The sequence below is a fragment of the Mesoplodon bidens genome, assembly GCF_964165515.1.
Source record: "Mesoplodon bidens genome assembly, chromosome: 8".
NCBI classification, from domain to species: domain Eukaryota; kingdom Metazoa; phylum Chordata; class Mammalia; order Artiodactyla; family Ziphiidae; genus Mesoplodon; species Mesoplodon bidens.
In genome coordinates this window covers 17,680,370-17,704,909 of record NC_138165.1, presented here as the reverse complement: position 1 = coordinate 17,704,909, position 24,540 = coordinate 17,680,370, and the positions used below count along the sequence as shown (strand labels likewise).

General features: G+C 36.8%; 1 protein-coding gene across 3 annotated transcripts in view; it reads left to right on the top strand.

Annotated features, from left to right (window-relative positions):
- Positions 1-2,333: 2,333 nt before the first annotated feature.
- Positions 2,334-24,540, top strand: part of PPP1R1C (protein phosphatase 1 regulatory inhibitor subunit 1C) — a gene marked incomplete at both ends in the record, with an annotated part of 124,687 nt that continues 102,480 nt past the window's right edge. For 2 of the 3 annotated variants that reach the window (XM_081241857.1, XM_081241856.1), the window contains 2 exons: positions 2,334-2,414; positions 4,104-4,164. In XM_081241857.1, the coding sequence (XP_081097983.1) occupies positions 2,334-2,414; positions 4,104-4,164 (142 nt within the window). Of the gene's footprint in view, positions 2,415-4,082; positions 4,165-24,540 lie in introns of all 3 variants that reach the window. The other variant, XM_081241855.1, reaches the window with a different exon arrangement.

Genomic DNA, 24,540 nt, shown 5'->3' with positions numbered 1-24,540 from the left:
TCAGAATGGCCATCATCAAATGATCCAGAAACAATAAATGCTGGAGAGGGTGTGGAGAAAAGGGAACACTCTTGCACTGCTGGTGGGAATGTGAATTGGTACAGCCACTATGGAGAATAGTATGGAGGTTCCTTAAAAAAGTACAAATAGAACTACCATATGACCCAGCAATCCCACTACTGGGCATATACCCTGAGAAAACCATAATTCAAAAAGAGTCATGTACCAAAATGTTCATTGCGGCTCTATTTACAATAGCCAGGAGATGGAAACAATCTAAGTGTCCATCGAGAGATTAATGGATAAGGAAGATGCGGCACATATAGACAATGGAATATTACCCAGCCATAAAAAGAAACAAAATTGAGTTATTTGTAGTGAGGTGGATGGACTTAGAGTCTGTCATAAAGAGTGAAGTAAGTCAGAAAGAGAAAGACAAATACTGTATGCTAATACATATATATGGAATCTAAGAAATGTCATGAAGAGCCTAGGGGTAAGACAGGAATAAAGACACAGACCTACTAGAGAATGGACTTGAGGATATGGGGAGGGGGAAGGGTAAGCTGTGACAAAGTGAGGGAGTGGCATGGAGATATATACACTACCAAACGTAAAATAGATAGCTAGTGGGAAGTAGCCGCATAGCACAGGGAGATCAACTCCGTGCTTTGTGACCACCTAGAGGGGTGGGATAGGGAGGGTGGGAGGGAGGGAGATGCAAGATGGAAGAGGTATGGGAACATATGTATATGTATAACTGATTCACTTTGTTATAAAGCAGAAACTAACACACCATTGTAAATCAATTATACTCCAATAAAGATGTAAAAAACAAATAAATAAAAATAAAAAGTTTGAAACATAAAAAAAATACAGTTGCATAGTCTAGGCACTGAGTAAGGTTCTGCACACATACACACATACAGGGGGAATGGATATGTAAAAAATATATATATCTATATATATATAAAAAAGTCTATCATTCATCAAACACTATCTTTCACATAAAGAATTAAAGAAGTTCTTTCTCCTATTAAAGCAGCTTCATTTTCAGCCTTCCTTTGCAAAAGGAGTTGAATGCATGAAGCCATCTGGCTGTGCTAATGCCTCTCCTTAGATATTAACAGATGTGAAGAGCAGGCCAGTGGCCCCCTCTACCTTCACCACTAGCCAATATAACCATCACCCTCTATCATTCTGAAGATTTCCACTTTTACACTTTTTTCCCCTAAGACCTTTTGTTTACATATATTCCCACTATTGGCAATAAATTGCAATGCTGGATCCCATTAGGTTTCCACTAATGTCTTCTAGTCACTTCTGTATTCTTCCAAATCAGAGGATATAACTGGCTCCACCAGGAAATAAATAGAGGTCATTGCAGCAGCCGTGACTTTCAAGCCATTTGCTAAATTTAGCTGTCCAATACTTTCCACTCTAATGAAAACTGTGGACTACAATTATAGAATGCTGGAACAGAACAGGAGCTTAAAGGTCACTAAGTCCAATCTCCTTGTTTTTCTGAGGAAGGTATGGCGGCCTAGATGTAGCTTCTGATTTGCTTGAGGCCACAGAGCTTGTTAGTGGTAGGGATGGAACTTGAACTGAGATCTGCTCAGTCCTGAGGGCAATGTTTTCCTCACTCCACCACAGACGCTCTGCATCCCATGATCAGTCTTACCTAACCAGATCTCACAGCATAAATATAGCTGATATTATTGGTTGTGGCTTACCCTCCATGGCAATTCATCAATTTGGTAGCTGGATGTGAAATAACAAAGGTGTCTGACGGATAAGGTTCTCCAAGAGAAATGAAATGATCCTACACCCAAACCCTGCCCCCAACTCTAAAAACATACTGCTTTATGTTTATCAATAATGAATGGCCCATCCCTGCAATACTCAGAGGGAGCTTACATTGCACTTTTGAGCAGCCGGTTAGTAATGTACAGTGGATAGAGCCTTTCTTTCAAATCCCGAGGCAGCAGGTCCTTCAAGGCTAGCATTGCATTTTCAATTAGCTGCTGAGTGAATGCTTGGCATGTGTATATGAGTGAAGAGGCACACAATTAGCTTACAGTTCCTTTCTGTATTGTGCTGAGAGGATCTAAGGGATTGGTGGGAGAACAGGCAAGCCAGGCATCACTGTGGATGTTGAAGAAGGGAGTTACTCAGACCTCGGCATCTTCACTTGCTTTCTCTAGAATTACAGCTATTTATTACGAAGCACTCTGTGTAGCGGGGTGGAGTGCGCCTGAGGAAACACATCCCAGACACCACCTCGGGTTAGTCTTTCTGAGCCCTTCACATCTCTAATTCTCATCATTGTCATGGAGCCCAACAGTCCCAAAAAGATACAATTTGCTGTGCCTTTATTCCAGAGTCAGATTGCACCTGAAGCAGCTGAACAGGTAAGTGGAACTGGGTGGGGACCAGCTCCTGTATGTAAGTAATACAGACGTATATTCTTGTTATTAACTGAAAGCTTCTCCACGTCTTGAATTTGCCTAACTTTGTGACTTCCCAGGATATATGAACGAGAAATAATTTCGTTTCCACATGCACTTGTATTTGAGTTGCATTGGGGGAGCTACTGGCTAAAATGCAGCATTTCATGTGATACAAATTAGCACCCATTAAGGAAAAATGGTTATATTAGCAGTTTAGGTTGGGATCCAAAAATCTGTTTGCTTTTGCTTATTAAAATAACAGTTTCAACATTTAGAGAAACTTCAATTTTTTTTTCAAAATTAGCAAGCTTTTATTTTATTATTTATAATAAAATTATTTATTATTATTCATTTAACAATGAAAGCATTAAATCTTGGAATAATTTCAGATTACAGGCTTAATGTTTCATTTTAATGTTTTCATTGTGTATCCAAAGCAGTAATTATATGTAACACATTATAGGATCGCAGGTATATGTATAATTTAAGAAACATTTTATTCAGGTATTAAAAATGGTACTTTAACACAACCTGGATTTTTTCCAAGTCTAATATGCCTATATATCTTTATTTCTATCTCTCTCTCTCTCTCTCTCTCTCTCATGTGAGATTGGTTTACTGTATCACCTTTCATATTCAGATTTACTTAGACTCTTGATTCAATGGAACCACTTAAAAGATTATTTGTGGTAAAATTACAACAGTGAGGAGGCAAAAACAAATTTATGGAGTCTGCTACCTAATTCATTAATTTCTTAAAGCCTAAATTATTCCTGAATCCTCTTCCAAATATTATATACAAAGTCTTAAAAGTAATTATTGAATCTGAGACTCTCAACTTCCTAGGATGTTTTGATAATCTGAAGTAGATTCACCCAAACTCAAGCCAGATAAATACAACCTTGAACATGTATCTATGTTGAATGGGGCATTGGTTCTATCCTGGACAAGATATCATTGTTTAAAATTTACCCACTATCCTACTGATTTGGGAATTTACTTATATATTTAAAAAATCAAGGATACATTAGAAATTCTAATCATAATATGTTCCTGTAACTCCTAAAATAAGGGAAAAAAACCCCACACCAAACCTATTAGTTTTAAGTGAATTATATACTTTTGTAAGATCCATATTCATTCTTTATGTGTTAATTTGTTCTAAATAATACTACAGAAAATAAGAAAAGTTTACAATATTAATTGAAGTTAAGAACGTATGCTGTTAAATTTAACCTGCTGGAAATTTGAGTTTTCTAAGCTTCTCTTACCCCGTTTAGAAATATGTGTAATGGATCTTGAAAGCTTCATCAATTTATGAGGCTCCAAGAGAGGCACTAAAATTAGCAAGTCATCCCTGTACCTTCACTGCATATTAGTATTCAGTGGTATCATTTGGTTACATACAACTATTTCTTTTCTGTGGAAATGCAGCTTTTTGATCAAAGAAGGTGATATTAATATCTGACAGTTCTACTGTCTGGCTTTCTATTATTCAAAATAAAATTAGCGAGCACCTACTGTGTGCCCCCCAGAAATTTGCTCTTTATGTTGGGAAAAGATGAGGATGGGACAGCCTTGCAAGCTGTAGAGTAACCTGGAACAGAGTCTGACAGTCTCTGACCTTAGCTGGGCCTTTGTTGTTCACAGATCAGGAAAAGAAGACCTACACCAGCATCACTTGTGATTCTCAATGAACATAACCCCCCAGGTAAAGAAGCATGATGTCTTATGTACTGATGTAACAGAACAGAATTGTTTGAGGAACATCAAAGAGCATGCCATTGGGGCTTCCCTGGTGGCGCAGTGGTTGAGGGTCCGTCCGCCTGCCGATGCAGGGGACGCGGGTTCGTGCCCCGGTCCGCGAGGATCCCACGTGCCGCGGAGCGGCTGGGCCCGTGAGCCTTGGCCGCTGGGCCTGCGCGTCCGGAGCCTGTGCTCCGCAGCGGGAGAGGCCACAGCGGTGGGAGGCCCGCGTACCACAAAAAAAAAAAAAAAAGAGCATGCCATTGCCAACAGATTTCAATTCGGGATTTCAGTTAGCAATAATCTAATAAGCTAGTCTATACAATGGATCATAAACAAAATCAGAAATAGATATTATGAAAACTGTCTCAGCCAACTGCCTACTTTTCCTCTAGAATGACTTACTGGTGACGATATGCTATGAAATGTTTTGTTAGCAATCACTGTCATGTGTTCAGGTGTTTGCATAGAATCTGGTTCAGTGCTTATTAATGAGCCTGGTAGAAAGTTGTTTAATTAGGTTTCATAGCTCAAATTGCAGCCCTGGAGATGCTTATATCTTTACAGAGTTGGTTTTTTATCAAAGGTTATCATGGGGTGGGCAATGAGCCAGCATTGGCTACAGCTTTGATGCTGATGTAATCTCTGAATAATGCAATTGACAAGTAACCAGATCAATTTTCAGCACTGCCCATTTGAGAGCCATTCTGAAGAGTTGCATCCATTTGTTGAGGTTTTATTCTCCATTTCCCATAAAAAGTAAAGCTGCATTATTATTCCTGATAAAGGACTATGATCTGCAATACACAAACATTATGTACTTATTGAATGGGGGTGATTTTAATTTCACATTTAAGCTCTGTTTCTAGAAATACAAGTAAGACAGCAAAGGTCACTGCACTAATTTGTATCCAGGCAGGACTTGTTGTTGGATTTTTTGCAGGTATAAACAATAAGGGTGGCTAAAAAGAGTTTAGTGGAAACATAGTAAGTGTAATTACAGATTGTAGTGAATGATTCGTTTTAAGAACACCGGGGCAAAACAGTCTTTGACTTTTTCAGATTCCTTTCTAATTAGAGAAACATATATAAGATAAGAAAGTAAAATTCTAATAGCATATTAGTCATCGAGCCCAAATACAGAAAGATGTTCAGTCGTTGGGAAACAAATAGGCAAATTTATTCCTGCTGAAAACAAAGAATTATAATTTGATCCTGTATCTTTAAAGTGCTATAGCATTTTAAAATCATTTTCAAATATATTATTTCACTTAATAAATATAACATATTTGGTTGAATAAGAGATCCAACTGGTAAGAGGTGCAAATAAATACAAGTAAATAAACATAATAATGAAATCTTTTCATATCGGAGGTAATTTTAGAGCAATTTTCCATCACAGCCTTTTGCTCATAGTGGCAGACTTCTCCACAGTGTCCTAGAACTTACCTCTCTATGCTAACCTTGAAAAGTGTTGCCCAAAGATATAACAAGAAGAACAGAATCTTCATAATTTCATCTGTACTAAATACTTCTTTCCTATCCAACAATTCTTTATGTTTCAAATATTATCTGAACATTCTCTATCAAACAAAACAAAACAAATAACAGCAACAACAACAAAAAACTTAATTGTTAAATGACCTTGTTAAAGCAATTGTTGCTTTTAGCCCTCAAAAGCAATGTGTTCTTTGACAAATAAAAATTGGGTGCAGCTTTAAATCCTGGTAAATAAATAAATCTCTTCAATTTATTGAAATTGCCCAGGACACATATGAGTATTCTTGGAACCACCTATCATTAATGCTCTTTAAAATTCAAATCCCTGAAAATCTTTCTTGTCAATTAATGAAGCAAAGAAAATTAAATTTTCCATTAGAGACATAATTAACAAACCTTTCCAATTCATATGATAAGATCAGTATATTGTAATCATTGTTAAATGAATTAGACATGGCTTACTTAAAAAAATCTTTTCAGGAGTTTGCAGAAATAGTCTGTTATAAAAGAATATTTGAAAGAATGATTTAATTTTAGATTAGAAATAAAGGAAATAGATATGTCAACATGTAAATCCAGATTGTTTGCTAGTTCATCTTTCCTGTGTAAACATATAGATGAGGTGGGCACCTGATTGGTAAGATTCCAGGGGCAACAAAATGTCACATCAGTCCCTTTCTAACCAACAGCCTAGAATTCTCAGCAGTAGAAACACTAGGGTAACAGTTACATAAGCTGTTAAGGATATATCCTCCGGCATAGATTAATCAATTTAATTAAAAATAATGGGACACAAGACTAAAAATGTTAAATTGAAGGCATCATACCTGAAAAAGTTTAAAAGCAAAGGGTGTGTCTTTATGGTGGAGAGGGCAGAAACAACGTTTGCTTCTTGGAATGACTCTAAACAGCCAATGGCAGTAAAAAGGTACTAGAAGCCAGAGATGCGGGGGTAGAGGTGCACCAAAGACAAATTTCATCTTTTTCAAATGTTTTCTAGGGCTACCAATTTGAGTGACCTTGTAGCAAACTGCTTATCTCTCAGAATTTTTAATCTTCTGAGTAAGTGCCTATTTATGATAACCTCTCTGAGTTTATACAGTAAGAGTCTCATTGTCTCGTCTTGTACTATTTGCTTTTACTTTTGTACAATATGTAGTTAACTGGTTTGGTTTCTATATTTTTATTTAAAGGGATGACTATACATAAATCTTCTCTATTTAGAAGTAAATGGCAATGGCACTTTCTGCAATTTATTTCATCACATTTCTAGATTTACTTAAACATTACTTGTATTTACAATAGCAGGCTTATAAGAAGACTGTATATTTATTTGGCTACTAGTATTAGAAACCTAGAATTGGGAAAAAACTTCAGAAAATACCTAATCTAACCACACTTCTTCATGAAAGATTCAGAAATCAACCCAAGTCCCTGAGACTTGCTCCATTTTGTATATATCAGAGAAGAATCCATAGTTACAACTAGTTTTCAATATGAGATCAAATAATTTTACGAGTTAGAAAATAGTTTCTTATGAAAAACTTGAGTGATACCCCACTTTATTCTAAAATAACTTCATTTACTCTTGTCAATAAAAGTTCATTTACTCACCTTTTTAAAAAAAATATTTATTTATTTATTTACTTACTTACTTACTTATTTATTCAGCTGCACTTGCGCGGCTTGTAGGATCTCAGTTCCCCAGGGATTGAACCCAGGCCACGGCAGTGAAAGCCCAGAATTCTAACCACTAGGTCACCAGGGAACTCCCTACTCACCTTTTTAAATACATAAGGCAATTCTTCATTACTTTCTTTTCTGGATTGAATATTCCCAGCACCCAATAAGGGCCTTAATGAGCTCTATCCAAATTCTCCTTGCCTCTAGGCCTTTGGAGCATAGAGCTGGACACAGTCTTCCAGTAAAAATCCAGATTAGAACAGGCCTTCTGAATATTAAAGTTTGTGGCATCCATTCTTTTCCACTTACTGTTAAGCAGAGACAGTATGGTTACAACTAAGTTTAATGGACCTGATGCCTATTAAACATGAGTGAACTGTAAAAGGCCAAGAGCTTACTGAAGATTTGGATAAGTACACAGGAGTTTTGGCGTCATTTAGAAGTTTGTTGTACATCTAATAAGTGGGACCAGACATATAATGTAAAATGGGGGATATTTATTGAACTTCTTATCACAGACCAATGTGGGAGAGACTGACTTTCTCTCTGACACTTTTCGCTCCAGATATTCTTAGAAATGAGGAATAAAAACAAAGCATTTTCTCACATGGGCCATGTTCCTAAAAATTACTTAATAATGAGACATATGAATTCAATATCTCACCATCTCCTTTCAACCTTGAGAGTAAGTCTAGTCAGTAAAGAGAACTGGGATTTCCAATTGATTGGGCTATTGGGCTCCACACACTGAAAAAGAAGCCACAGTCCGTTCTGGAAGTAGCATGTGACTTTCTAAATGAGGCTTGCATTTTAGGAATTTGACAGTAAGTTGACTAATAAGATTTTCAAGGCTCTGTATTTAAAATCCTGAGACACTGGATGACAGAGAATATTGCTGGACTCAGACTGAGCTGTTCAAAGCAGAGAGGCTCCAGAAATTTTCAATGATGTGAGGTTATGCAGGGTCATCAAGTTAAAGTGGACATTTATTTCTAGTGTTAGGGCATTCATATGCAAACAGTCTCTCTTCACGGAGACCCTCTATTTCACAAAATGAGTGATTGGTAGGCAATGGGCACCCTGAGTACAAGTTCCAGGAATCTCACTGAGGATTTTCCTGGGATTCTTAAGGACGGGTAAGACATCATTAGTCCCACACCTGGAGGGGCCTGTTACCCCCAGGGACCGCTAATCAAATGTGTTCAAGTAAAAGCTGTACTGGACCTATAGTCCATACAGTTTTGTTTCATTCTTTTTTCTCATCTCCTTTGGGAATGTGGTTGTAATTCATTCTGACCCACAATTGTCATTGATTGTTCAGCATTTATTTTGCCTTCTGAACATTAATGACAGTGCAAAAGAAAGAAAGGTCCAGTGTTTGAAGACTCTTCAAGGTTTAACTGGTATTAATTTCTGTCAGAAAAGCCTATTTTTTTCTCCTCAGCATTTATTTCTATAAGTTATTGAATGCCAAACCATGCTGAATGAATTAAAGATAAGTAATGCAGGGACTTTCCTGGCGGTCCAGTGGTTAAGACTCTTAGCTCCCAGTGCAGGGGGCACAGATTCTATCCCTGGTCGGGGAAACTAAGATCTCACATGTTGCACGGCACAGCCAAAAAAAAAAAAAAAATTTCAAAGATAAGTGATGCATGTGGCTTTCAGAGGTTCATGTACTGTACAACTGATTGACTTATTTTCCTATAACTATTCAATCTGTGCAGCCAAACAGCCCGATCAATTGGAATAATTGTGAGCCAGAGATGAGGTTCCAGTTCTTAGTCATGCCGAAGTTTGCTATACTATAAGTGTTCAAAGGACTAGTGTAATCTTCAAATTGAATGGAAGAAAAATGAAAGGGCAAATTATAAAACTATGAAATAGTGCTGTTTTATTTCAGCAAGATTACTACTTTTGCTCATTTTGAGCAACAGTATATACTGCTCACCTTTTACACTGATTTTAATAAGAAATAGCTTAGTGAAATATGACAGAATTATGGTAGGTTCAATTCACTTCCTTTTTCTTGGTCTCCGTTTTCCTACTTGTGGGGATTATAGCAGGTGAAAATAACCCTAAGGTACTTCTGCATGATGTAGAAAGGCAGTGTTTGTAGTAGGTAAAGCACTGCCTTTGGAGTAAGACTTGGGTTTGAATCCCAGCTTTGCCGGTTCCTGGTAGTGAGACATTGGGTGTGCAGTTGGCCTCTGTGGGCTCAGTTTCCCCCTTTCTAAAAGAGGACATTGAGGTGTAAGAAAATGCATAGCACAGTGTCTGCAACCAAATAGATACTGAAGACAGGCGATCCCCCTGCGTCATTATATCCATGCTGAGAAAAGCTGAGTTCTCCTAAAACCTGCATTTCTTATCAGAAGATGGCCCAGTTCTTTTCCCATCCTGACTGCATTAGGCAGTGTCAAACAGTGTCCCCATGAGGCATTGGTTCTTGATAAGAGAAAAGATGTACCATAACTCCTAATTCATCAGGATAAGAATACACAATTATGGAATTGTTATGGATCTTATACTGTGGTATTTGTTCAACTGACCGTGTCTGGTTTACAAACATAATTTTCATGAAATATGAGTCCTTGGGAATATTTTAAAAATAAGCACGCTACTGATGTCTATAAAGTTATGAAAAAATATATTGCAAGCAAGAGATCTTTGTGAAAGATTTGTATCCAATCAAAAATGCAATTCATGGGAATTCCCTGGTGGTTCAGTGGTTAGGACTCTGCTTTCACTGCTGAGGGCCCAGGTTCGATGCCTGATCAGGGAACTGAGATCCTGCAAACCACTTGGTGCGATCAAAAAAATGCAATTCATATCCTAATAGTATGTGGAAAGAAAGAAGATTGAATATGGAGTATAAAAATCCTTTAGTAATATCTATTAAACTCTCATTTGGTTGCTCACATTTGATTCCACTCCATTTGCTCTCACTTCCTTCCATACACCATTCCTGTGCTATATTCTGGGTAAGCTTTCTTCCTTTGGTTCCTCCTTTTGGTTCCTTTGCCAACTCTTAAGACAGCCTAGACTGACTCATTTGTGTAAATCACTCTCCATGTTTTCCAATTAATCTTATTTAAATTGCAGCCTGAGACTCATTTAAATCTCAAAACTTTCCCCTAACTAATCTGATTCATTGTCTGGCTTTGTTATTCCAATACTCTCCTCTCACCTGCAACTCTTGAAGGTATTTATTGATTTATACATTCAATTCAATTAAGTATTTACTGAGTCCTTATTCTAAATCCTCGAGGAACATGTGGACTAGGTAACAGAGAATAATACATCTGGATGAACCAGGATACAATTGTAATAACAGAAATTCCAACAGCTCAGACCACAGTAAGATTAATTCTGGCCAAGACAAAGAGGCATTTATTTATCATGCTCACTATTCTATGAAACATTTGTAAAACTTGTCTTGATCTTTTGGCTTTAAGCTTTTAAGAATTGGCATCAGAGCTAAAATTTTACTATTTATTCCAAACTAGTAGCATAGATATAGCTACTCAAAACTAGTAGCATATCTAGTAGATATTAGATACCCATGGTCTATTAAATTTAAGTGGATAAAAAAATATATTCTCAAATCCAATGGCAATCTATCAAACTTTCTGGGCACTTATTCTGGCTAAGGCACAGTGTTAGCTGCTCTAGGGGATAAAATAAGTAAGTCACCATCCCTGACCTCATGGAGAAACCTACCTGAGGCATAATTTGACACATGTATATATATTGGTATTAAGATCAACAACATGCGGCAAAATACAAAATATATTTCAATTCAGTGCAGAAATGTTTACCATAGGATGTTTTGGGTGATTAGGTTATAATGTTGTAAAATATGGTACAGAGACTAGATGCTTGATAAATGGCAACTCTTATTTTGGAGAGGCTGGCATGTACTACTTAGGAATAGAGGTGTTGGAATCACTCAGGCTTGAATCTGGCTCTCAGATGGCTGCTTACTGCCTGTGTTACCCCAAAAAAGTGGCTCATCCTTTTAAGGCCCATTAAAAGTGAGGAAGCTGGGTTCACGAGGCTCTGAAAAGCTTGTTTTTTCCCAACACTACCAAATTTCACTCAATATAAAATATATTCATTAGAAATAAGGCTATTCTGCATCCACTGAATAAACAGATGTACATTTTTGTGTCTACATAATAGTACACATGGACAACATTGTAATCAGCTGTTCTGGGGAGCTTAAGGGCACATTCAATTTCAAATTTAAGCTAGAAAAAGTTTCTAACAGCTCTTTCTAACTGTTTCTATTTCATAATCATATTCAAGGAGAACAGTAAATTACCAAACCTCTAACAAAAAATCTAACCAAGCTATGTAGTTAACAGAGAAGGGTTATTTATGTATTTATTTTAGAATTGCTCAGGAACAAGCTTTCAAGCTTTGGGATTTTCTATCCTTTCTTCCACCATTTTCTATTCATGACTTTGACCAAGTAGTGATCTGATGCTCTTCCAGCAATACCAGACACGATTTGGTAGCAGAACTTACCAGGAGCTAAAGCTGAAATGCCCGCACAGGGTCCAGAAAGGTGACATAGATGCCTGCCTGGGCTCCGTGTAGGATGCTGTGAAGGGTACCGTGGTCTACTTGGAGGATGCAAGCTCCATTCAAGGCTGTCAAACTAAACAGATAACACTACAAAGAAAGAAAAAAACACTGTAAGGGATGGAGGCACCTAAGTGGTAAGATTTTAGAGATGCTGGAAAATATCTCCCTAAATCCGTTTCCATACTACCTGAAATTCTACCTTTTGAAGTTGTTGTTAATACTGTTACTATATTCTATCTTTTGAAACAACAGTACTCTGACCAGATGTAACATATTGTCCTGGCAAGTAGTCTACCTAGAGCTCAAAAAGCCTGAGGTGGAGAGAAAGGAAGGTCCTGGAGCAAATGTCCCAGATGCAAGGATTAGGGCCCTCCGAATTCATCTCTTCCCTCCCAGTCTGTTTGCTGTTATTGCCTTCTCCATACTCGTACCCTTCATATCTTCCTTAGCATTTCAGAGGCCCCTGAACGTGCTGGGAAATTTTAAATCTATATCTATGAGTCTTTTCTGTGTTATGGATAGAAGATTATCTTTGAATTTAACTCAATGATTTTGTATCACTTAGGGTAATTTGATATAGTAATTATAGCGCTTAACAAGGCTATTTGTGAAATAAGTTTCCAAAACCTGAATCATCAAAGGGAGATAGCTTGACAGTCTGGTTAGAATACAATTACAGTGCAACCTTGGCAATAATGCTGAGAAAAAAGTACTGTGAGAACTAAGAAAAGCTAGGAAATTTGTAATCTTTCTGAGTTTGTTGTTGTTGTTGTTTCATTCTCTGGGAGCAATTTTCCTTCATTATGGGAAACAATTTTCATAATCACACTCGTTACATATAAATACATATTGACCTGCTCATAAAAATAGAACTGAGTGCACAAAATGGAAGAATGAGAACAACAGTTATTTTGGAATCCAACTTTTAGAATAAGTTGCCTCAATGTAACATCAGTTTATGCTTTTTTTCCCTGTCTGTTGAAGAACAGACTATTAGAACACATATACACAATAGATATTTCCATGCACAAACACATGTACACATGCTTATATAAGCCAAATACACAACTGTGTGTAAAAATATCACAGGCTATTTATCCATATAATAAAATCCACCTGCACTAAGTGACCTGATTTTAAAAAGGCCAGCACCTACCAAAGTATCTAGAAAAGCTTCATGAATTCAGGTTATAAATGGAATAAAGCTAATAGTTATTATTTAAATTTCTAACCCTTTGAACTTGAAACCAATAAATCAAAAACTAATCACATTTGAAAACCCATGAATAAAAAACATTGAAATTACTGGCATAGATTCAAATGGTGAGATTTGTTAAATTATTTTTTTAAATCAGAAGAATATTTAAAAACTAAGTTACATTTATTGAATATTAGTTATTTTAAGACTATTCTCTCATTTTGGAGGTTTCCTGTGCCCGTTTTCATAATTCATGAATACAGGGAGAAGTATTTTAATTAGAAACAGAAAGTGAGCTCCTCTGACTACCACCTGAAAATCAATGTCTAACTGAAATGTGTCCCCTAAATTGAAATCAACATTTAAATTTTTGACCTCAACATTTCTGTTAATGGTATCTCCATTCCTCTAATTGCTGAACCACACAACCTTGGAATCAGCTCTGACCCCTCTTTCCCTCCCTTGCCCCTTGAACCTATCAATGGCTCTTCTGCTGATTCTTCTGTACAGGTTGAATCTATCTCACTATATTTTTATTTTCTCTGCTCAGTCTAGGCACTTATGGCTTTATTCCAAAAGAATACAGTAACTTCCAAACTGCTTTTCCACGGCTTTAACACTGGGAGGTGGTTTTGTGTAGAGTTAAGAGCCCTAATTTCAGAATCAATGAACATGGCATGACTTAGAATCAAATCATGGCATGACTGAATATCTGAGTCTTAGTTTCCAATTCTATGAAGCATGGATCATGGCAATTCCAACACTGGTCGTGTTGCTGGAATCAAGCAAGATGACGTATGCTAGCAACGCGACTGATGGGAGATTTATTCTTTCCCCATTCTGATTTGTGTGAAAGGGTTTTGGCAGACAATTATATAATGGGTGATTGGCTAGGCCAGCTTTACTTTACAAATGGATTTGTTATGAGCTCTACTTTGTATACTACAATATAATTTACCTGTCCTAGTTTTTAATTAGCCATAGCTAAGAAGAAGAGTAAGGCACGTAAAGTTGTCTTATGATGAGCTCATTATGTTTCATCATAATGTGCACATTATTCCTACTTCTTGCTTTAAGTAAGTCAGTCAATCGACAGATGAATGGATAAAGAAGATGTGGCACATATATACAAGGGAATATTACTCAGCCATAAAAAGAAACGAAATTGTGTTATTTGTAGTGAGACCTAGAGTCTCATACAGAGTGAAGTAAGTCAGAAAGAGAAAAACAAATACTGTATGCTAACACATATATATGGAATCTAAAAAAAAAAAGGTTCTGAAGAACCTAGGGGCAGGACAGGAATAAAGACGCAGACATAGAGAATGGACTTGAGGGCAGGGGGAGGGGGAAGGGTAAGCTGGGATGAAGTGGAAGACTGGCATGGACATATATACACTACCAAATGTAAAATAGATAGCTAGTGGGAAGCAGCCACATAGCACAGGATCAGCTCGGTGTTTTGTGACCACCTAGAGGGGTGGGAAAGGGAGGGTGGGAGGGAGACGCAAGAGGGAGGAGATATGGGGATATATGTATATGTATAGCTGATTCACTTTGCTATACAGCAGAAACTAACACACCATTGTAAAGCAATTATACTCCAATAAAGATGTTTAAAAATAATAATAATAAATAAATAAACTCAGTCATTTCCACCATAGTCTATGGAGTCTTTATTACACAAATTGTTGATAATTGTACTAAAGTTGAAATTTTAAAAATGAACAGAAGAAAGGAAAATAGTTGTGTTAGATTATGGCTGGCACTGCAGCTTTATATCTATGTCCTTCTTTATTTTTGGTGGAGGGCTTGAAGGTTGAACAGGAACTTTGTTCATTTGCCATAGGTACCTTCCTATTGAAAATGGGCAGTGATTTCCGATTAAGCAGGACAGACTCAGACTAGATTTGCTTTCCAAAGCACTCTAAGGATTATCCACTCTCCCTTCATGGATCCTAAATACAGCCCACCTGCCCCCAACGACTAAAATGTTTTCAAGAAATAATGCCAGAGACCCACTCACCATCACATTTCAGTGAAGTAAAATGTCATGAATGATTGAGCTAAAATGTCTCATCTCAAATTCTACCACAGGTCATTTTACTTTGTGAATAGCCCAGAATTCCTGCTTTACTTAGCCAATGAAGGGCACCTTTTTGCTCAATGTCTTGGAGAGAGCTGAAGATATTTTCATACCCATACCCTAATTCTGCGGTCCACTGACATCATTAGAATCGAGGCAAACACCAGTTGTAATGTTTATATGGACAGTTACAGTATAAGGGACATATGTAAAATACATTTTGAAGTACATTTAGGACCTAAAAGACAAAATTACCTCTAAGCTAAAATAATTTTTAAAAACCATGTAAGTTCAAAGGCAAAGAGGTTGATAGTAATGTATCTCACCTTTGGTAGCTTTCTAATTTGCAAACCTATTTCACTTATAACATATATATCCTCAGCAACTCTGTGAGATGAATATTATAACCTCCATTTTAGAAAAAGGATGATAGATGAGCTGCTCAATGTCAAAGAAGCTAGTACATTAGTGGGTCTGAAATTTAAACACACATTGTCTATCCAAGGTCAGTGTGCTTTCCACTACATTAATAACACTTTTCTCTCTACAAATAAGCAACATCATACCCTTACTATTTTATTTCTGTCTTCCTCATGGAAGCAATTATAAGCAAGTTCTTCATTCTAGCTTGGCCAAGTGAGATTCTGTTTGATATGACACCAGAATGTACTTCTTTCCATTCCAACGTGAGTTTGTTTTAGAGTGGTAATTCTACACCTTTTTTTTCTTTTCTCGGATAATTTATTAGATAAGAGGACTTCAGAGTTGTTAATACTAGATTTTTTATTATATAAGCAAAAAATCAGATTACCAAACAGAAATATAAATCTTACCCATTATTCCATTCTTAGAGTTAGAGCTCGTTATTTATGCATGGGTCCATTTGCCTATTTATCTGTACTTATTAAGAAAAATAATTGTCTTAACTTAAAACATTAGTTGGAGGGCCAACGGTTTACACTTGGATCCTAGTTGACCAAGAACATGACCAATTTGTACTTATACTGGGATGTCATCTTCCCTTCCCATCAACTGTAGTTCTTATCCTCCTAGACTCAAATCAAACCCCCCTTCTTATATGAAACCTTCATTGACCACTCCAGCTGGAAGGCTTTATTCCAGGAGAAGTAACAAGTCACTGGATCCATTAACTCATTTGCTCCCTGCTCCCACTGATTATTGATGACTTTCTGTCACCTAGTAATGCCCTGAAGAAATTAATTATAGAATTAATAAATTTTTTTTTTTGGCTGTGTCGGGTCTTAGTTGTGGCATGCAGGATCTTTTGTTGCAGTGCATGGGCTCTTCGCTGCAGCACGCAGGCTTCTCTCTAGTTGTGGCACGTGGGCTCCAGAGTGTGTGGGCTCTGTAGTTGTAGCTCGGGGGCTCAGTAGTTGTGGTGCATGGGCTTAGTTGCCCCAAGGCATGTGGGATCTTAGTTCCCCGACCAGGGATTGAATCTGCGTCCCCTGCATTGGAAGGCAGATTTTTAACCACTGGACCACCAGGGAAGTCCCAGAATTAATAAATTTTGATGTGAGTCAGAAGAAAAAAGATTGGGTCACAAGGCCCTTCCATGTGTATCAGGCTTTAGTTAAGTACTCTCTGGGTATCAGGAGTGCGGAAAAGGGCTCTGAGGATCTGGAAGAATGACTGGAAAGATGCCTTACTATGGAAGGAAAATAGAGACCATTTAAAACTAATCTGATTATTTCACAAGGTTTATCCCCATCCTAACATCTCACAAGTACCTACAAATGATGACTCACTGGATTGTCATGAGTTCTTACATTAAATATTTATGGAAATAACTTAAAGTGGCCTTTGCTCTGTAACACACAGCATGAACAAAATTCTTGGAATCATCTCAGCAAGGATACATTTTAGTAGTAGAGGACTTGAGCTAGTTGTGTTGTTTTCGTATAGACATGCTTTGAATTAAACACCACAGGCAACCGGTGACTGTGGATACATAGGCAATTTTGCATAATGATGATTTTGGGATTTCTTATGTTTTACAGGACAATTTAAAGCCTGAGTATGTTTTGCCTAATGACTAATTTTATTCTTTGGTTGTCTTTAAATTATTTGAACCTGATTTTAAAATGTCAGTAAAATGGTGATGGTGGAAAAGTGAATATATAATCAATTTGTCTGCTTTCTTAGAAAAATATAGGGGTTCAAGAGCTCAATTCAATACCATCAAACAGCAGCAGTCTTTATGCACTGAATGAATGGTCAGATACTTTCCTTCTATGCTAACATATGTGACCAGATGAATAGGGGCTAGGTCTTCTTTTCATTTTCTTTGAATAGTGAAATAAATATTTTACCTGGTAATTTTCCTTCAACTATTTTCTTTTCTTTAGCAATAAGCTATCAGGGAATAGTTAGTAACCTGCAGTCAATACTGGAAAACAAACAGTTCATTACTTACCAAAAGCATTTAAAATTATACAACTTCACTGAAAAATCCATTTTATTGGTTTGTAAGATTTGTATGTAAGTGAAACTTAATGACTGCACGAAAAATAATTTTAGAGTGGACCTTGTACCTTATTCTTCCTTTTCCTCACTTTTTACACAAAGAAACCATAGAAACAAATTACTTTTTGCCCCAGTGAATTATTTGCAAACATATCTGCATTTAGCTTCACATTACAGCATTCCAGCTGCTTTATTATTTTCTGACTGAGTCAGATAAAATTTGTGTTTTACGTATTCCTGTTATCTGGGTACGTATTAACATGTCTGTCATTATGGGCTACTGCTGGTATATCACGCCAAAATGAGCTCATTACAGGCATCAGCTCCATTTCCTCATTTCTAACTTAGTTTGACATTCTTCTTGGCAAATTTTCCAGACATACCACAGTCCATTTTCTGTTGAGATTTTTTCTCCTTTCATATTAAATTTTTCTGTGTAACAGCTAGAAAATGAGGAATCAACCTCATTTTTTTTAAGCTATAGACTTACATTTCACTGCAGTGAAAAATCTGAAAGGCTTTAACATCAAACTCCTTATGAGAAAACAGCTTTCTCAGATATGAAGTAAACTTGAAACTTTGACACAAAATAAATCGAGAAGAAATAGAATATGATTTCCTACTCCAAATCTTACATGCTAAGGAAACAAACACACAAATATGCAAACTGAAACAAAACAAGACAAAATAATAAACACTTAAAACATCATTTGTATGTAAGTCATCAGATTTGTTTTTATTAATAATGTAATTATTATGTAAAAATTAATGATTCCTTGCTCTTAAAGTACAGTACGTAGATTTTGCTTTTTATTAATAACTTTGGTTCAATGTTTTGATGAAGAAAAAAGTTACTAAGACAAAAAAAGCACCAAAATGATATTTCAAAGAACTAAAAACTAAAATATTTGTTTTTTAACAGTTTATTAATGTGCTTCATGACTGATTTACATGCTTTAAACACTCCAAATCCAAATTACAAATATAGAAATATTCATACTAATTGCCACCAAACATTTGGTAGCTGGAAGCATATATGAAAAAAACTCTGTTTATAAGCTCACTCTGAGTATCTGTACATAACCCCAAAATATGCCATCAATCATCTTATTGGACAGGACTGACCTGTATTTTGTCCTATGGGACAAAACTAGTAAGCAGCTTCCTTTGGAGAGAAGGGTGGTGGTTAATAACATTGTGACAACTATCAACACATCAGAATTAAAAAGAAGTACGTAAATTGTCAACATTTTAAACTACTGTGATAAAGTCCTCTGTAATTTGTGCTTATATTTGAGATCTATGCTACATATTCTTGCCTCAACTTTTCCAAACAGTACTCTTGTATTTCACTGCATTTGCTCCTCTCTGTTCCTTATGGAGTAACACTTAGATCCCTTAGCCTGATATACAAGATCCTTGACAGTCTGGGTTGGACCAAATTCTCCAACTCTATTCCCAGGCCTGAACCTGTGTCTCTGACAAGATTGGCTACTTGTTCTCTAACAATTTCCACCTTAAATGTCTGAATAGAAAATTTTTTCCTGGGCTTCCCTGGTGGTGCAATGGTTAAGAATCCGCCTGCCAATGCAGGGGACACGGGTTCGAGCCCTGGTCCAGGAAGATCCCACATGCCGCAGAGCAACTAAGCCTGTGCACCACAACTACTGAGCCTGCACTCTAGAGCTCATGAGCCACAACTACTGAAGCCCGCATGCCTAGAGCTCGTGCTCTGCAACAAGAGAAGCCACTGCAATGAGAAGCCCACACACCACAATGAAGAGCAGCCCCTGCTCACCGCAACTAGAGAAAGCCCGCAAGCAGCAACAAAGACCCAACACAGCCAAAAATAAATAAATAAATTTATAAAAAAAGAAGAAAGAAAAATTTTTCCTACTTAGAATGCCCTCACCACTACTTTATTTTACTAAATACTTACGCTTTTTAAGATGCTCAGATATATCTCATTTCATTCATTTCTGGACATGGACATTTATCAAAAATATAGCTTCTAGCAGCTCAGAGCTGAAAAAATACTACTAAGTAGAGTTCAGTTAGGTAATAGTTTAAATTCACAGGTTTCCTATATTCTACTACAGCTGGACATAGATTCAGTCTGTGACATCTCCAACCTAATAAACTCAAGTCAACCTCTATGATTAGCCACCCTAATTTCCACTGAAACCATCCTCTTCCATTAATTTTGTTTGAAAGGATTATTTTTGACAAGCAAAGGAAACATGCAGTAAAATGGGTAAAAGCCATGATATTGGTTCTATTTTGGTCTCAACTCTATGCAGGATTACTTTCTCTAGGGATCCCAGTTGATGATTAGTCAGATTCCACTTGACCATTTCCAGTGATAGGTTTAGCTCTTTTTGAAGCACCATGGTTATGATCGGACAGCTCTATTTGTTAGAAAGTTATGCCTTCTATCTAGCTGGAATATCCTTCTTGAATCTTTCAACTACTGATCTTGGTATGTTCTTCTAAAGGATTTCAGAAAAAGTGTAATACTTCTTCCAACTGAGAACACTTCATATGTTTGGGGACAGGCATCTCGTTTACCCTCAGTTCTCTCTTGACTAAAATTTTCAGTTACATTTATCTTCTTTAAATTGAAATATAGTTGATTTACAATATTGTGTTAGTTTCAGGTGTACAGCAAAGTGATCCAGTTACATATATTTTTTTTCAGATTCTTTTCCATTATAGGTTATTACAAGATATTGAATATTGTCCCCTGTGCTATACAGTAAATCCTTATTGCTTATCTATTTTAGTATAGTAGTTTGTATCTGTTAATCCTATACTCACATTTATCTTTATGATTGTGATATGGTTTTCAGAAATCTCACCATTTTGCTCCCTAGTGATACTCATATTTTTTAGCATAGTACCTAAATTTCACTCATTTAACTGTTAGTTACTGAACATCTACTACAGGCCAGTGCCATATATATATCTAAAAAACACGAGGATTCACAATAAAAGATGATGGGGTTTGTGGTAGCAGAAATATAGGATACTTTAGAAGCACACAGAACACATAGCCCAGTCAATAATGGCTTAATGGAGGAAGGACGTTTGTGCTGAAACCTGAAGGAAAAAGCAGGGTAGAGTATTCAAGACAGAGGGGAAAACAGGGACAAAGTCTCAGAAGTAGGGCAAGGCACTGCAGATTCAAGGGAGTGAGAGGAGTCCAGTATGATGCAGCGTGGAGTGGCACTGGGTAGGGGTGGAGATTAGGCAGGCACCATGTTGGGGAGCATCATAAACGTTTTAAAGTAGATTAGGACCCACCAAATGGTTTTAAGCAGGAGAGCTCACATGCTCAAATTTTATTCTGAAGTGGTCCCTGTGGCTGCAGATAAAGAACGGATAGGAGGCAGAAGGTCTGAGTGCATGGGAAATCAGTGGACCTGACTAATTGGATGGCAGAGAGGGAGATGGTGATAACAAAGAAGTCTGAGTTATGGCTATAGATGCTGCAGCCTTTCCTAAAAACGCAGTGCACATTTGGAGGGGAGTGGGGAAAGGTGATGAGTTCAACATGGAACACATTACTTTAGATACAGTGGATAAAAGAGAAAGCTCTCATTCAAATTCCATATGAAATATTCATAACATTCCTGGAAGTAATGCCTCAATAATGGAGCCACTAGTATTAAAAACCAATTTTCTAGAGCCTTTTAAGAGTAAACACAATGTTCTTATAAAAAGGAAATGTTTACTTAGTAATGATTACCTTAATAATGTTGGCAATATATCTACTTTAGGCTCAGTATAACTACCTGAAAAACAATAATTGCTCTTAATCATTAAAGATCTCCAATTAAACACATACATTATTAGCCAAGCAATTCTGCTCAGCCACTCACATCTACTTATCTGCTGAGTCACTAACCTGCTGCCAGACAATCCGGGGCATGGGTGTTATCCTAGGTCTGACGACTGTTCCGTATGCATGGGCTCCAAGGAATAGCTAATCCTAAACTGTACGGCCTCAGTTCAACACATCTATTTAAATTCAAAGTCCAACTGGAGCAAAATCTTAAATTCTTCTTTGATGAATTATATATACTTCTCATTTTCAATATTTAGCAAAGTGAGCATGTGTGGCTGAACAAGTTATCTAAGTACGGATCTTGGAAGTTTTTAAGATTTATAAAGTTAGAAGCAGCAAATTGTTTCAATCTGTAAGTGTATTTGTTATTCGCCATACAACTACATGTAATTTCTGTCATTTCTGTTATTTATGCCATTATTTTCTTTTTTTTTAGAGGATTATTTTTTTGACTCTATTTATTTATTTATGGCTATGTTGGGTCTGTTGCTGTGTGCAGGCTTTCTCTAGTTGTGGCGAGCCGGGGCTACTCTTTGTTGTGGTGCACTGGCTTTTCTTTGTTGTGGAGCATGGGTTCTAGGTGTGCGGGCTCTGTAGTTGTAGCACGTGGGCTCAGTAGTTGTGGCTCGCGGGCTCTAGAGCACAGGCTCAGTAGTTGTGGCGCAGGGGCTTAGTTGCTCTGTGGCATGTGGGATCTTCAGACCAGGGCTCGAACCCATGTCCCCTGCATTGGCAGGCAGATTCTTAACCACTGTGCCACCAGGAAGTCCCTATGCCATTATTTTCAAGTCTCAAACAAATGCCTGACTATACTATCTACGTTGTCATTCTCTTGTTCTCAGTCCTCTCCACCTCAATCTTAGAAAAACTGTATTCTAGAAGTGTGGTATAATCAAAAGGCATAACCTTTGGAACCAGTGAGACCTAGGCCTGAATCCCAACTCTGCCACTTATTAGTTCTGTGACTTAAAGCAAGTCACCCATCCTCTTTGAGCTTCAGTTTGCTCACAAACAAAATGTAAATAGTATCTACTTCACTGAGTTGTTTTAAAGATGAAAACAATGAATGAAAATGTCTTACATTATAGCATCTCAGAGCCAATAGCAGCAATAGTAAAATATTAATATTTTGGAAATTGTTGAAGTAAAGACTATGTGCTCTTTTCCTTCCTCAACTGGAAATCTTGCCAATCTAGTCATTGCACTTATTGGTTATGTCTGATGGTCATTTTATTGATTTGGGGAGGAAGTGTCCCCAAAGACCACTGGTTAAAATTAAGGTACTGGCAATTTAAAAATCACTGGAAGGAAATCTGGCCTAATATCTGCTTTATTGCCTAAGATTTTACTAAACAAAATAAAAACAATGATATTTGGAAGTAAGGCTCTGGTTATGAAAGAGTAAAGACATTTACTTTGATCTTCACTGGAACATTCTGAAGACTTAAAAAACATTATCTTTCAATTTCTTAGCTAGAAAATAAGGATTAGATGAGAGAGACTAAAAGTGGATTTCAAGTTAATCAGATCTGTACAGATGGTCTAGAGCATTGCTGGAACAAGAAGACTTAAAATTAAAAAAAAAAAAAAGGTGGTGCTTTAGCCAGTTTGTCTACATCTGCTGGTGATGCCCATTGGTTCTCAGGACTGAAGGATAAATGTTACTGTTGAATGTGGTTACAGTTTTGAACAAAATTGCATGGACAAATTTTAAAATCATCTTTAAAATTTCCTGGCATTCTTTCTGTCTAATCTTTTCTTTTATTAACAGCGGCCTTGAGTTTTAAGTAGTTTCCTCTTATAAGGCAGATGTGTTGAAACATGCACATGGAGCCATGTGCCATTATGAGTGAAACACAAAGAAACTGAAACCCAACCCTACACTTGAGGCATTACTGAGATATTTGAGGTATTACAATAAAGCAATAAGCTTAAAGTTTTGAGCAATGATCAAAGTGAAAACCATGGGCTGAAGAAACATTGCAATATCAGGATGTGAATGGGTTAAGCTGGCTTCTCACTGCTGGTTAATGGTTTTCAGAGTAGTTATCATGGTGGGCTTCCAAATGAGGAATTTCCTTGTCTACAAGGAACGCTGGTTAGGTGATTGCCTATATTACTGTGTTCCATCTATAGAAATTGTTTGCTTTTTGTGACCTTATTTATGTGGTAGCAACATGGGAAAAATTAAAACAAACAAATAACAAAAAAGCCCCACAATAACCTGTGTACTGGAAGTCAGGAAATCTGGATTTTTATTTCCAGCCTGCCATGATTTGGCTATATGGAAGGGTTAATCACCTCATGTCTTTGAGTGTCATTTTCTGTATCTATGAAATGAAGAGATTTGATGAAATGACATCTTTAATCCTTTCCGTGTATTGAAATTTAACAATTTTTATAGTTATTGTTGGATTTATACACACACACACAGTCTATCTACATATATATTCTAACACAATGTATAATTGAATGCTCATGGTATTCCATTAACCTGTGACTGCATATTATGGCTTCTTTATTTTAGAAAATACCAATACCAGTACTACTACTACTAATACCTTAGTTACATTTCCTTTAAAATCCAAATGTCATTTAATACCCAATTAAAATTCCATTCAAAGCCTGAATTTCACAGGAGAGACCACTTAACATAGACCCCCAAATCTGCCTTGTACTTAATGCTTTGTATAGAATTCTATGCTTTTGAAAATAATGCCAGATTGAGGCATATGATGATGGAAATAAAAGAACCCTGGGTAACAGGGGCTTTTGTCCTGACTTCCACTAACCAACTAACGTTGGTAAAGCATGTTTCCTTTCTTTTCTCAGTGCCATTTTTTTCTCCATTAGTCAGTAAACACATATTGCCCTAGGACTATGAATTTTATCTGGACCTACTGAAAAATGTAGGGCTGAAAATTCTAAGTGGATTTAGTGTATTTATAAA